General features: G+C 46.5%; 1 protein-coding gene across 1 annotated transcript in view; it reads left to right on the top strand.

Annotated features, from left to right (window-relative positions):
* The window catches only part of LOC137355279 (S-adenosylmethionine synthase), a 34,369-nt gene that overhangs the window by 12,376 nt on the left and 7,252 nt on the right, over positions 1-14,741 (top strand). Inside the window, exons 3-8 of the mRNA XM_068020220.1 lie at positions 2,412-2,534; positions 3,772-3,884; positions 9,328-9,471; positions 9,651-9,869; positions 11,454-11,636; positions 12,516-12,649. Of these exons, the coding sequence (XP_067876321.1) occupies positions 2,412-2,534; positions 3,772-3,884; positions 9,328-9,471; positions 9,651-9,869; positions 11,454-11,636; positions 12,516-12,649 (916 nt within the window). The remainder of the gene's footprint in view (positions 1-2,411; positions 2,535-3,771; positions 3,885-9,327; positions 9,472-9,650; positions 9,870-11,453; positions 11,637-12,515; positions 12,650-14,741) is intronic.

Genomic DNA, 14,741 nt, shown 5'->3' with positions numbered 1-14,741 from the left:
TTGAGGCTGGGCCGCAACATACCATGACAGAGGCCTTGAGTTGATGAGAGGGCAGTCATCCATCTGACCTCTCCAAAAGCACAAAACATTCCGAGGCAGCCTGTTTCACACATTCTTGTCTGAAACTGTATAGCTTCCCTCGTCTAAACTTGAGTCAGTTCCTTTGATCATTAGAGTTTATCTGTACCCCTCAGGATCTTGTCAACCTTGATAAAGTCATCACTGAGCCTGTCCTGGATCTGAGAGTATGGCAGAGGGAGGGTCCGTGATTGATCAATGGAACGGCTCATTTTTTACAGTATGTGGGTTATTATGGGATGCAACTGATTACCATTTGTGCAATGTGATTGGTGATATCACTAAAGCAGAGAATAACTAATCGTAGCTAAACAAAGACTTTACAGAATTTAACCAATTGGAAGGACTAGCACAATAGATAGTGGTAACAAGCAATAAATAATTATCGGCCAAAGCTGAGGTACAGACCAACTTTGCTTGAGGGCAACAATTCCAAGCAGTGACCTGCTCAAGGATGTCTGGATGTCACCAGGTGGGGACTTTCTGATGTTGGAAAAGAAGCAATGCTATGGAGGTAGACTTACCCAGATGCCATTGCTCTAGTGAAAGCCCCCTATTTGATCTATAGGTCTTTGGATTTAATGGATGTTTTTTGTTGGCACAATGAATGCTGGAAATCCCAACCCAATGGCATCCCTTTCTTTTCCCCATTCCTCCTTTACCGTGTACAGATTTAGTTGCCTTGGAGGGGGTGAAACAAAGGTTCACTAGATTGATTCCTAGGATGAGAGGGCTATCCCATAAGGAGAGATTGAGTAAAATGGACCTATAATCGCTAGAGTTTAGAAGAATGAGAGGTTCTTTCTTTCTTCTCTTTCTTTTGGGCCTCCTTATCTCGAGAGACAATGGATACGCGCCTGGAGGTGGTCAGTGGAGTGACCTCTCCATGGCGCATGCCTGGGCAAATTTATGGAGGTCCAGGATAGATTCTTGATAAGCAAGAGGGTGGAAGGTTATCAGGGGCATGTGGAAATGTGGAGTAATCAGTTCAGCCATGAACTTATTGAATGGCAAAGCAGGCTCGAGGGGTCGAGTGGTCCACTTCTGCTGCTAATTCGGATGTTCGTATAAGGGAGTGACCATTTAGGACTGAGTTGAGGAGACATTTCTTCATTCAGAGAGTTGTGAATCTTTGGACTTCTCTACATGGGAGAGCTGTAGATGCTCAGTCATTGAGTATATTCAAGACTGAGATCCATTAGATTTTAGAATACTAAGGGAATCAAGGGATATGCAGATCGGGCAGGAAATTGGAGTTGAGGTGGAAGATCAGCCATGATCTTACTGAATGTCAGAGCAAGGGACCATATGACTTACTCTTAAGTTGTTATGGAATAGGCCAAGTGGCACTCTGAGCAGTTTTAAACTTTAAAAACTGAGCTTATTCATTTATTTTTGATAAATCACTCTACTGTACAATGGAATATGGATGTTCAAATAGGAAAGAACTCCCTCTTTTTAAACGTTGTGCCATTCTGTATCCAACCAAGATTCAGTGGGTGCTGGGCACCGCACCAGGGTGGCACATTGTCCTTTCTGTTGTGACTTAAGTTTGAACCCAACCCGCAAAGACAGGGGAAAAAAACCTGCATTTATGTGACACCTTTTCACAACTTCAGGATGTCCCAAAGTGCTTTAGAGCCAATGAAATACTTTTGAAGTGTAGGATGCAGATACCCTCCCTCTGCCAACTCGGAGGTTTCTACAATAACTGCCTGTGTGGAGTTTGCAAGTTCTCCCTGTGTCTGTGTGGGTTTCCTCTGGGTGCTCCGGTTTCCTCCCACATGCCAAAGACTTGCAGGTTGATAGGTAAATTGGCCATTATAAATTGCCCCTAGTGTAGGTAGGTGGTAGGGAAATATATAGGGACAGGTGGGGATGTGGTAGGAATATGGAATTAGTGTAGGATTAGTATAAATGGGTGTTTGATGGTCGGCACAGACTCGGTGGGCCGAAGGGCCTGTTTCAGTGCTGTATCACTAAACTAAACTAAACTCAGCCCATTCCTTGAGAACCGAGTGCAAAACAACACGTGATCCAACATAAACCTGGTCATCTCTCTCCGACAGGCCAGAGTAAAGAGTGTTCTCTGATGCTGGCGGGATGGGTCAACTAGCAAGAGGCTTTGAAGCATATTGTCGGCCTGTAGGAATTTCACTCTGTATCTAACCATGCTGTACCTGACCTGGCTGTACCAGGTGCTCGAGATAGAAATTGCTTCACCCCCCCCCAATGCTGACACTTCTCCTCGTGATAATCAACAAAGCAAAATGTCTCCTAATCTAAGAGATCGGCCTCTGAGCTCATTGCCATTTCCCTCCTGTTTCCCGCAGAGACTGTCTGCAAGACCGGGATGGTACTGTTATGTGGGGAGATCACTTCTTGTGGAGTTGTTGATTACCAAAAGGTGGTGAGGGACACGATACAGTACATCGGATATGATGATTCTGCTAAAGGTCAGTGAAAGTTCACTCAGCGCCAACTTTATTTCAATTAAGAGACCGATACCTTGTATAGCACAGGGAATGAACCATTGTTAAAAGTCTCTCTGTTTCAATTCTCATGACTCAATGTGAGGTATTTCTTAAAATAATTCTACACTATATCTATTCAATGATTAAACACAATGAAAGCTATCTCAATGTATCTTCAGTTTGCTGGGCTCCTCTCCTGTCGATACAGACTCGAGCTGGGGGTAGTTCCCTGGGCAGCAGGAACCCAACCCTTCAGTATCTCATCCAAGGCATCATTCTTCACATGCGAGTCTAGACCGTGATATTCAACCTTGCCAAGTATCACAGCCAACCCCAGTCCTGAGCTGGTGCCGATTCTATACAGGTACACTTCCAGCGAGGGTATTGATGGTGCTCAGGGGGTATTAACCTCTGCCAGTGCTGCTGTGACCAAATGTAACATTTCAGTTGAGATGTAGTAAGTCAGCACAAAGCTCCTAGTCAGTGTTGCTCAGTGACATGATCCCAGTACAAATCAAGGGGTAGTTCAGTTTCCATTCACCCAAGATCTGCAACTGTTAAACTCACCCACCAACACCAGCAGAACACCAACTACTCCCAGCACGGCCCTCGTTCACTGATACCAGCAGAAATTCTCACCCCAATCGCATCACTGCCCTCACTAACCTATACTAGTACCAGCCTGCTCACTCCCCACATGATAGCACTTCCTTCACTCATTGATACAGGGGTACATATGGTATGTGACTCCAAATATCTCCCTGGATTAACTATCAATGCTATATAACCCGAGAAATTGAGCTATGTCACGCGAATATACAAATGTGTTTGTTATTCTGTCTGCTTGTGAGGGAGGTGTGAGCTTACTCCCTTTCAACAGGTTAACATCTTGGAATTTCTCAAGAACTTGTTAAAGTCTTATTCACTCGTTTCCATTTCCAGTTGATAAACGTTCTAAAGATTTGTGTAGATAAAATAATTTTCAACGAGACATTAGCAATTTAATCATCGGTGAGGTTTCCATTGCTGTAGTGTGCTGGAAGACTGGTCACCAGGCACAGTTCTAGTTGCTGGACCGGTGAGTGGGAAAGCAAAGAGAAGAGGAAAGACCCTGTTTTAATTTTCAAAATTCTGTGCTGTCTGTAGTCTCCTCTTGTGTTGATGATGTATGTTGATATGTTGATAGAGCTGGGCTCTGACCGTGCTTTGCCATGTATAGGCTTTGACTACAAGACCTGCAACGTACTGGTTGCTTTGGAGCAACAGTCGCCAGACATCGCACAGGGGGTTCATCTAGACAGAGACGAAGAAGATGTTGGCGCTGGAGACCAGGTGTGCTAATGGCCTTTGCCACTCAGTGGCCACTACATTACTGAGACCACTGACCATCACAATCCAGTGGGCATTCTGAGGCACCCAGCACAGAGTATGGTGTTGCTGGCCTTTACAAAATACTGGCCGTCATGAAGAATCAATGACTGTGGGAACATAGTGTTGCTCATTATTGGAACACAATGTACCAGTACACTATCCATCTCAATTCCTTGTCTTCAAAGCACAGAGCTTGTGACATGATCAAGTACTGATCAGAATTAACAAATCCCTGGAAGGTCCATTGTTTAGAGATCAAAGTACAAAGCTCCCCCTCTCTCACCACCTTTCATCCCAAGCAAAATCAAGTTCCGTTTTTTTTTAGCCTTGTATCCCCGCTGTTGTAGTGACAAAGCACTGGGATCCAAATCCAAGTGTGTGTCCCTGCCTTACCTTGGCTACCCAGTTTCATGGTCATCGTTGGGTGAGTTTGTCAGCTCCAGAGTAAAATCAAGGTAGCATTGGGAGGGCGGAAATTCATGGGGTTGAAGAAAAGCTGGTCGAGCCAGTCTTGTTGATCCTGCTATAGGCTAGCATTAACTGGCTCAGGTTGGGGACAGTGGGTACTTTGGGAGTGGCTCAGACTGGCCTTTGGAGAAGTACTGAGGGAATGCTGCATTGTAGGAGATGCCTTCTTTCTGATATCACTACAAATCGAGACCCTGTCCGCCCTCCAGGTGGATGTAAAAAAAAATCCCATGATCGCATTCGAAGATAAGCAGGGGTGTTTTCCCCAGTATCCTGGCCAATATGTATCCCTCAAGCAACATTACCAGAAACAAATGATCTGATCGTTATCACATTGCTGTTTGTGGGATCTTGCTGTGTGAAAATTGGCTTGCGTTTTTCCAACATTACAACAGTGACTACACATATGATTATAAATACATGCTTTTCTTTCTAATTCCAGAGTTTGTGCACAGTTTTCAAAATAGTGGACAAAAACAAAGTACTGCAGATGCTGGAAATCTGAAACAAAAACAGAAAGTGCTGGAAATACTCAGCAGGTCTGGCAGCATCTGTGGAGACAGAAGCAGAGTTAATGTTTCAGGTCATGACCTTTCACGATGAAAAGTCATCGAGCTGGAACGTTAACTCTGTTTTTCTCTCCATCGATGCTCCCAGACCTGCTGTGTTTCCAGCACTTTCTGTTTTTGTTTCCAAGTTGAGCTTTTGTCATCTGTTTGCACATTAATAGTGACAGTGCCATTCACACCTGTCTCTCCATGTTCTATTGTACAACGTAATGTAAAGCAGCCCAAAGAATATCTGGGGCACACAATCTGAGCCCACGTTAGCCCCCAGTTCAATAAGCTACAAAGAGGCCCATTGCTATCAGTCAGTCTGAAGATATTGGACGGCTTCTAAATAGTTTGGACGCTGACCCGAGTCCTTTCATGGATTGTATGTGGAGCTATGTCCAAGGCCCTGCATTTCAGTAGAAACAGGACCCTGAGTGTTGATAACATGTTATGTTCTGAGCAGTTCTGTGCTCTGTGAACTTGGCTGTCTCAGTGCTGTCTCCCGGGTTATTAGCAGCCATGGGGCAGGATTAACTATTGCATCTGTCAAGGGTGTGATTCCAAGAAATAATGTGCAGCTCCAGTGTCAGATCTCATGCTACAACGGTGGGCTGAGGAGGCCTCGTGAAGGGAATATTTTTAATAGTGGCTCAGGATTACTTTGTTGCATTTTCTTTCTGCCAGGAAGGAAATTTGGGCTAATCAGATTAAAAATCCAAAAACAAAGTATGAAAACAAGTTGCAAAGTCACAGCTCCATGAGAGACCTCGGACACAGCTCCGGACCCAATCCATGAGAGACCTCGGACACAATTCCAGACCCAATCCATGAGATCTCGGACACAGCTCCGGACCCAATCCATGAGAGACCTCGGACACAGCTCCAGACCCAATCCATGAGAGACCTCGGACACAGCTCCGGACCCAATCCATGAGAGACCTCGGACACAGCTCCGGACCCAATCCATGAGAGACCTCGGACACAGCTCCGGACCCAATCCATGAGAGACCTCGGACACAGCTCCGGACCCAATCCATGAGAGACCTCGGACACAGCTCCGGACCCAATCCATGAGAGACCTCGGACACAGTTCCGGACCCAATCCATGAGAGACCTCGGACACAGTTCCGGACCCAATCCATGAGAGACCTCGGACACAGCTCCGGACCCAATCCATGAGAGACCTCGGACACAGCTCCAGACCCAATCTATGAGAAACCTCGGACACAGTTCCAGACCCAATCCATGAGAAACCTCGGACACAGTTCCAGACCCAATCCATGAGAGACCTCGGACACAGCTCCGGACCCAATCCATGAGAAACCTCGGACACAGCTCCAGACCCAATCCATGAGAGACCTCGGACACAGCTCCGGACCCAATCCATGAGAGACCTCGGACACAGCTCCGGACCCAATCCACGGAAGACCTCGGACACAGCTCCAGACCCAATCCATGAGATCTCGGACACAGCTCCGGACCCAATCCATGAGAAACCTCGGACACAGTTCCAGACCCAATCCATGAGAGACCTCGGACACAGCTCCGGACCCAATCCACGGAAGACCTTGGACACAGTTCCAGACCCAATCCATGAGAGACCTCGGACACAGCTCCGGACCCAATCCATAAGAGACCTCGGACACAGTTCCAGACCCAATCCTTGAGAGACCTCGGACACAGTTCCGGACCCAATCCATGAGAGACCTCGGACACAGTTCCGGACCCAATCCATGAGAGACCTCGGACACAGCTCCGGACCCAATCCATGAGATCTCGGACACAGCTCCGGACCCAATCCATGAGAGATCTCGGACACAGTTCCAGACCCAATCCATGAGAGATCTCGGACACAGTTCCGGACCCAATCCATGAGAGACCTCGGCCACAGTTCCGGACCCAATCCATGAGACACCTCGGACATGGCTCCAGACCATCTAGCAGTTGTCCCTGGAGCTCAGACACCGATTGATCCAATATTCTGAAAGGAACCTAGACATGACCATAATCCCCTCCCCCAGTGTCCATCAGTGAGGTTGGACAAACCCACTTTCCACTTTGCACCCCCCCCCCACCCCATTGTCTGCCAATGACCTAAGACAGTGATCACCCATTCACAGCCCACCACATAGGCCACTGTTAGCCTGGCTCCTTGGCCAGGTTCAATCCATCCAGTTGAATGACAAAGGGGTGAATTTTATGCTCTCCCCCATGGTGGGTTTGGAGGCAGGAAGAGCATAAAATCGAGTGGGATGGTGGCGGGGATGGGGGTGGATGGGGGGTTGCTGCTGCTGCTGCCACCATCCCAGTTCTGCCAAAATTTAGTCCGGGACAGGAAGACCTGTGAATGGCCTACATGTCCCGTGGGCAATTGAGGCCCTTAACTGGGTAATTAACCCCGTTAAGGGCCTCTTCCCACCGCAGCCACAATTATCCGTGCAGCAGGCGGTTCTGTCGCTGCACAGGAAGCACGACATGGAAAACTGTATGGACTGCTTCCCAGCTCCGAGGGTTGGTGGTGGGGTCCCTCCTTCAAAGGCACGTAGTGCCTGAACAAGGGACCAGGCATCGAGAAACAGCTCCACAGCACCTCCCCACCCCATCCCACCCTTGTTTCCAATGCCCTGCCCTACCTGAGGCCTAGCTCCAACAATGCTCCTCGACAGCACAGTGGCGCAGTGGAGGATTAGTATAAATGGGTGGTTGATGGTCGGCACAGACTCGGTGGGCCGAAGGGCCTGTTTCAGTGCTGTATCTCTAAACTAAACTAAGACCTCTGGTAGGCGCAGTTCCAGCAGCAGCCACCGCCTCCGCTAAAAGAGGCGATGCAGGGATCTCGATGTCAGTTTCCCCCAACGTCAAGATCCCCGCTGCCAACATAAAATTCCCCCAAAGTGTGGCAGGGACTGGTAAAGACCTTTGCGTGTCATTGACTGAGGGAACAGAGCAGGAACACAACTGGAGAATGTTCCAATGTTGAAGGAGAACAGATGGCAATCACTGCATTGGACAGTGCCAGATCTCTGCAGGACAGGGGCTCTGACACTCAGTGCACACACTGTCCCTGTAACCCAAGGAAACACTCAGACGCTCAGGCAGCATCTGTGGAGTGAGAAACAGAGTTAACGTTTTAGGTCGATGACCTCACCTGCTGAGCATTGCCAGCACTTTCTGTTTTTATTTCAGCTGTCCAGCGCCTGCAGTATTTTACTTTTATAAAACCTGTATTGAACCTTGGTTAGTGCACACCTGGAATTCTGTGAACCTTTCTGATCTCCATATTATAAAAAGGAAATAGAGGAATTGGAGACCGTGCAAAAAAATATTCGCTAGAATGATACGTAAAATGAGAGGTGACACTTATTAGGAAGGATGGAATTGGGGCTGGGGGCTCTTTACCTGGAAAAGAAAAGGCTGAAGGGTGACCTGATTGAGGTCTTTAAAATCATAAGGCAGATGTACTGAAAATAATTCCACTTGTGGGGGAGGCCAGAACTAGGGACGATAAATATAAGACATTGGCAAATTAATCCAATAGATAATACAGGAGAAACATCTTTGCCCAGCAAGTGGTGAGACTTTGGAACTCGTAACCACACGGAGTAGCTGAGGTAAATAACGTAGATATATTTAAGGGCAAGCTAAACAAACACACGAGGGAGAAAGAAGTAGAAGTATACGTTGACAGGATGAAATGAAGTAGACAGGGATGAGGCTTGTGTGAAGCATGAACACTGGCATAGGGCTGATGGGATGAATGTAAATTCTATGTAATAGCTAGTGACCTCTGAACCAGCAAACTGGGCTGGGGTCGTCCAAACGTAGGAACAGGAGGAGGCAATTGAACTCTTCATGTTGTGTTTTCTACTTTACACAAACAGACCAACCACACGAAGATGTTTGGGAACTCAATGAAGTGGGTTCTTTTATTTGAAGAAATGAAACTATATACAACATCTGGAAGGCTATTTAACACATCTGGTCTCTAGGACTACTTCTATCTTCTGCCTGATGATCACACGAGTATATACATTACATCCTGGCTGGTGATGGAGAACAGTTTTAGATAGGCCCTTATACCACAACACCTCAAGCCTATGTCACCATTCAATGATATGATGCTGATCCGGGATCTGAACTCCATTTACCGACTAGGCATTGTATCACAGCATCATGATACACCACAGAAGGAGGCCATTCAGCCCATCATATCTGTGCCTCGATATCCCATGATGCCCTTACCCAAAGATCTATTGAACTCAATTTTGAAAGTCAGGGTGGGGGTCAGAGTGATGGAGGGAAGCTCTGCCCGAACCCAGTCTGGATGGGAAAAGGAAAATCAACCCCTTCATTTTCTAAACCCGTTTGTGTCCCTTTTTCAGGGCCTGATGTTCGGCTACGCTACAGATGAGACGGAGGAATGCATGCCACTGACAATAATCCTCGCGCACCGACTCAACGCCAAGATGGCTGAGCTCCGGCGCAACCAGACACTCCCCTGGGTCAGACCTGACTCTAAGACCCAGGTGCGTGACATTTTAAGCGGTCTATGCGCAATCCCTCAACGCTGATATCTAACAGGCTACAGAGAGGCTTGGCAGTGTTTCAGGTGGGACGCTGGTGGAGTTTTGTGAGCGAAGGTGTCCCTGGCCTCTGTCACTGTGATGGGCACAGATCTGACCCAGTTGGTGTGCTCTCTCTGCAGGTGACGGTACAGTACAGCCAGGAGAACGGGGTGGTGGTCCCTACTCGTGTACACACCATCGTCATCTCTGTGCAGCACGACGAAGATATATCACTGGACGAAATGCGCACTGCCCTAAAGGAGAAGGTTATCAATGCTGTGGTGCCCAGCAAGTACTTGGACGACCAAACTGTGTATCACCTCCAGCCCAGTGGACGATTCGTGATTGGAGGACCTCAGGTTAGTCGAAAGAACATAGCTTGGGGCCATTTAATAAAGGTGTTCACGATCATCAAGGGTTTTGACAGAGTAGATGGGGATAAACTTTCTACTGGAAGTAAGGTCGGTAACCAGACACAGATTTAAGATCATTGGCAAAGAACCAAGGGGGAGATAAAAGGAATTTTTTTAATGCAGTGAGTTGTTATGATCTGGAATGCGGTGCCTGAAAGGATGGTGGAAGCAGGTTTATACGAACATATGAATTGGGAGTCAAAGTAGGCCATTTGGCCCCTCGAGCCTGCTCTGCCATTCAAATAGATCATGGCTGATCTGTTTGTGTTTCGAATTCCACACTCCCATCTACCCCCGATAACCTTTGATTCCCTTGCCTAACAAGAATCTATCTACCTCCGCCTTAAAAATATTCAATGTTCCTGCCTCGACCATCATCTGAGGCAGAGAGTTCCAAAGTCGCACAACCCTCTAAGAGAAAACATTTCTCCTCATCTCTGTCCTAAAAGGGCGACCCCTAATTTTAAAACAGTGCCCCTTAGTTCTGGACTCCCCCACAAGAGGAAACATCCTTTCCACATCCACCTTGTCAAGCCCGTTCAGGATCTTATCAACTTCAATCAAGTCTTCACTTACTCTTCAAAACTCCAGTGAAAACTAGCCCAGTCTGTCCAACCTTTCGTCATAAGACAACCTGCTCATTCCAGGTATCAATCTATTAAACCGCCTCCAACGCAATTACAATTGTAATTGTAATGTTTTAAAGGAAATTGGAAATATACTTGAAAGGGAAATATTTGCCGGGCAATGGGAAAGAGTAGGGGTGTGGGACTAATTGGAAAAGTCTTCCAAAGACATGATGGGCCGAATGGCCTCCTTCGGTGCTGCATGATTATATGGGTAGAGTCCAACTCGTTACAACTGTAGACCTTTCCAATAAGCTTCATGTGCAGCTGCGATAATACCATTATTGTAACCACCACAAGGGCTATGTGAGGAATAGGGCATGTGCTGCCAACAGCAAGTCATGTTGACAGGACATGTGAGTTGGAGAGTCGGAACTGAGGTGTTGCAGCTCTATTCCCAACCAGCGAGCAGTTCATTCGAGCGCGCCTTCTCACCGGGAGCCACAGACTCAACCCTAAAATGGACCTCAATCTCATCAAAACTCAGTGAAAATCTAAGTATTACACAGAACCAGACCATTTGGACCAACCGGTCTATGCTGGTTTTTATGCTCCACACAATCTCCTCCCACCCTATTTCATCTGACTCTGTCAGCATATCCTTAAATTCTTTTCTCCCCTCATGTGTTGCCTAGCTTCTCGCTTAAATGCATCTATACTAGTCACATCAACATTCTCTGGGTAAAGAAGTTTCTCCTAAATTTTCTATTGGATTTATTAGCAACTATCTTATATTTAGGACCCCTAGTTTTGGTCACCTTGACAAGTGGAAACACCTTTTGTATGTTTATCAAACCCTTTCATAATCTTAAAGGCCTGTCTCAGGTTGCCCCTCAGTTACCTACGTAGCCTCTCCTTGTGATGTTGGAGGAATCATCGTGTGTCTTGTGTTTGGATTGTTTAGGGTGATGCGGGAGTCACTGGGCGGAAGATCATTGTGGACACGTATGGGGGATGGGGAGCTCATGGTGGCGGCGCCTTTTCAGGCAAGGACTACACAAAGGTTGATCGATCGGCAGCATATGCAGCTCGCTGGGTGGCCAAGTCCCTGGTGAAGGCTGGTCTGTGCAAACGAGTCTTGGTGCAGGTGAGGATTCAGCGGCTTGGAGACTACAGTCCAGAAATGACTATGTCTGACTTTGAGATGCTTCCTGGATCTGTAAGACATTACTCTGAACGGATTAAAGCTTCCACTAAGCTAACATAGTAATTCAGCACAATCAACGCATTAATATCGAGGACAGTCATTTCAAGACTTTGGTTTTCAGCTGATGAAAGGAATTCAGTGCACAAATTGGACCTATTGAGCATGAAGGGTAAACAAAGCTGCTACTCATAATAACTCCCCGTTCAAAATGTCTGTTAAGTCAGAGCAGCGATAATATATGAAGTGTATAGGGTCTTTGTGTCAGAAAGTGCCCTTTGAGAGCCTATGGGCAGGCTATGAGAAGGCAGTGGTGAGCCTTCTCCTTGAGTTGTTGATGTCCTTGTGCTGCTCGTGCCCCCATGATGGTGTTAGGTAGGAAATTCCAGGATTCTTGCCCCAGTGACGATAAAGGAATGACAATACACATGTTATCCATCGGCGATGGGGTGTGACTTGGCAGGAGAACTTTATGTTGTCCCCAACATGGTTGGGTGTGTTCATGTAGAGTGGGTATATTTCTGTATGTATAATTGTCCGTGATTGTGTGAATCTGTGTGTGGTTGCGGGGGGGGAGGAGGGGGCAGTGTCTTTGTGTATATGTGGTTGGGAGTAAATGTGTTCTTGTGTTTGTGGTTTTCAGTGAGTGTCAGTATGGTTGGTTGTGAGTGTTTTTGTGCTTTTCAGTGATTGCGAAAGCCTGTGCTTGTGACCGTCACATTATTCTCCTGTTTCAACAAGATGATTTTAAGCCAAGTTATATAACAGCTTTATTCAGTGAAGCCACTTTTTGTGCAAACACCTATTGCTGTAAATTTACAGGTTGCGTATGCCATTGGTGTTGCTGAGCCACTCTCCATCTCCATTTTCTCATATGGAACCGCACAAATGGGCGACAGGGCATTGATGGAAATTGTGAGAAAGAACTTTGACCTTCGACCCGGCATGATCGTCAGGTAAAATTAAAGTTGTCGCGTTTGGTTCTGGGAGCAAAATGTGAGGACTGATGAACATTCACTTGAGCCGTGCACACAGTGTTTTGGGTGGCGGATCACTGTTGTGAGGCAGCGCAGATATAATTGCACAGTAAAGCCTGAGCATTCCCTGCCACTCCCTGTGCATGAGATCCCTTCAGCAGCCTGTACTTGTAAAATTGGCCCTCTAGTTCAGAAAGGAATTCACCCAGAGAAATGGTTACAGTTTAAGGTTGGGTTTAAGGTTAGATGGCAGAACTACCATCATGCTAGCTGGCAAACCAGTGTCATCAACTCTACTTGGACATATTCCTGGAGATTTCATCACATGATTCTCCTCCTCCAACCGCCCTACCCGGTCCAGCAGCATTCCCCCATCTCCAATATTTTCCTCATTAAGAAGCGGAATTGTTTGAAGAAAAAGACAAAAGCATACAATTCTTCTACTGCCTCAATGATTTTCCCCCAGGTTTCTTGGTGCACAGTGCTGGCAATTAATCTTTAATTCCTGGAGGGTTGTCAGCCCTATGGCAAACATAAATTGATGCAATCGGACACACCCTCCATCATCTTACCCTGGCCGCAGCCCATCCCTCAGTCAGACGCCCAGCAACTAGAAATATAAGTTCAATTTTTTTTCAAATAGCTGTTCCTGTACAAATTCTCGGTTGTTTCTCTGTTGCCTCCTGCCATGTGGAAGTCGGCCTGCCGTATGAATGGGCCATCCATGCCCCACAGTGCTGTCTCTCCCAGATGCTGTCTAATTTCTTTTACATGAATCAGTTCTATAGTACAGTTTAATCCCATCAGAGCAGGGGTCAGTAACTAATGCAGATTTGAAAAAAAAAATCGATAGATGTGCAACTTCATACACCAGAAAGGAATGGCCCTCATTCCATTCCAGTTAACAATAATCCCATTGGGCGGGTGTCTTCTGGTACTCTGGATTGTACGTTCCCTTAGTTCTTTTCAAATGGGGCTCCCTATACCAAGCAGCTATGCTCTGCAGTTTTGTTAGGTTGTATATGAGCTACATTCCGTCCAGTGGTCAGTGTTGGGACTGCTGCCCTTCTCAATATATGGAAATGATCAGGACTCGGGTGTGTGGGGGGGTGCAAGATGGAAATTTGCAGGCTGCACATAAATTGGGGCACAGTTAACCATGAAAGTGGACTTGCGGACATTTACAGGTTCGCAGATTGCACAGGTAGATCTCAGATCAAAGACATGTGAGGCAATAACATTTTGGGAGGGGGAATAAGAGGAGAGCATAGATGTTAAATGCCAAAACTCTAAAAGAGGGATGCTTGAGTGTTCAAAACTATAAATGTGGAAGGAAAGGTGGATAAAGCTATTTTTAAAACAAAGCATATCGGGTCCTGACTTTATGAACACTGAGACTGAATGCTAAACAAATACAAATTATTAGTTAGGCTGTTGTTAGAATAATGTGGCTCGTTTCAGTTGCTTTACCTCAGGAAGATGTCAATGTCATGGAGGGAATTCTCTTGGATGATACTTGGTGGGAGAGACTAGTGGAAATGTGTTTCTTTTTCCCCGTTAAAACAAAACAGGGTAGAATCTGGTTGTGAGAGATTTTGATAAAGTAAATCAGGAAAAAATATTTCCACTGATTGGTGAATGAGTCAACAATCGATTCTATGGCTGAGAAATTGCTTGGAGCTGCTCCCCGTCCACCAGTGTTCCTTTACTCAAAGTGCAGCGCATACTCCATTTTCATGTCTACACGTCCTACTCCTGTGCAGATCAATAGACATGCTGAGCCAGTGCCCGACAGCAGGCTCTGGTCAGGAGTAGGCATGGATGAGGTAATAGTCTCACAGTACAACCACATTTGGCCAATCCACTCTCCCCATGCAAATGGGAAGCAGGCAGGGCAAGCAGATGTGGCAGAAATACTTCTAGTGCCGCTTCACAGCCCTGAATAAGAATGCACAAGATTAATTAATGAGTTTACTCAAACATGTGAGAGCAATGAACGCCAGCAGGCATCAGGTCCACCATTTCCAATTCGAACAGATACCCAGTGGCATCATTACCACACAAAGTTCCG

Source organism: Heterodontus francisci, chromosome 42 (genome assembly GCF_036365525.1).
Source record: "Heterodontus francisci isolate sHetFra1 chromosome 42, sHetFra1.hap1, whole genome shotgun sequence".
NCBI classification, from domain to species: Eukaryota; Metazoa; Chordata; class Chondrichthyes; order Heterodontiformes; family Heterodontidae; genus Heterodontus; species Heterodontus francisci.
This window is presented reverse-complemented; position numbering and strand designations above follow the sequence as displayed.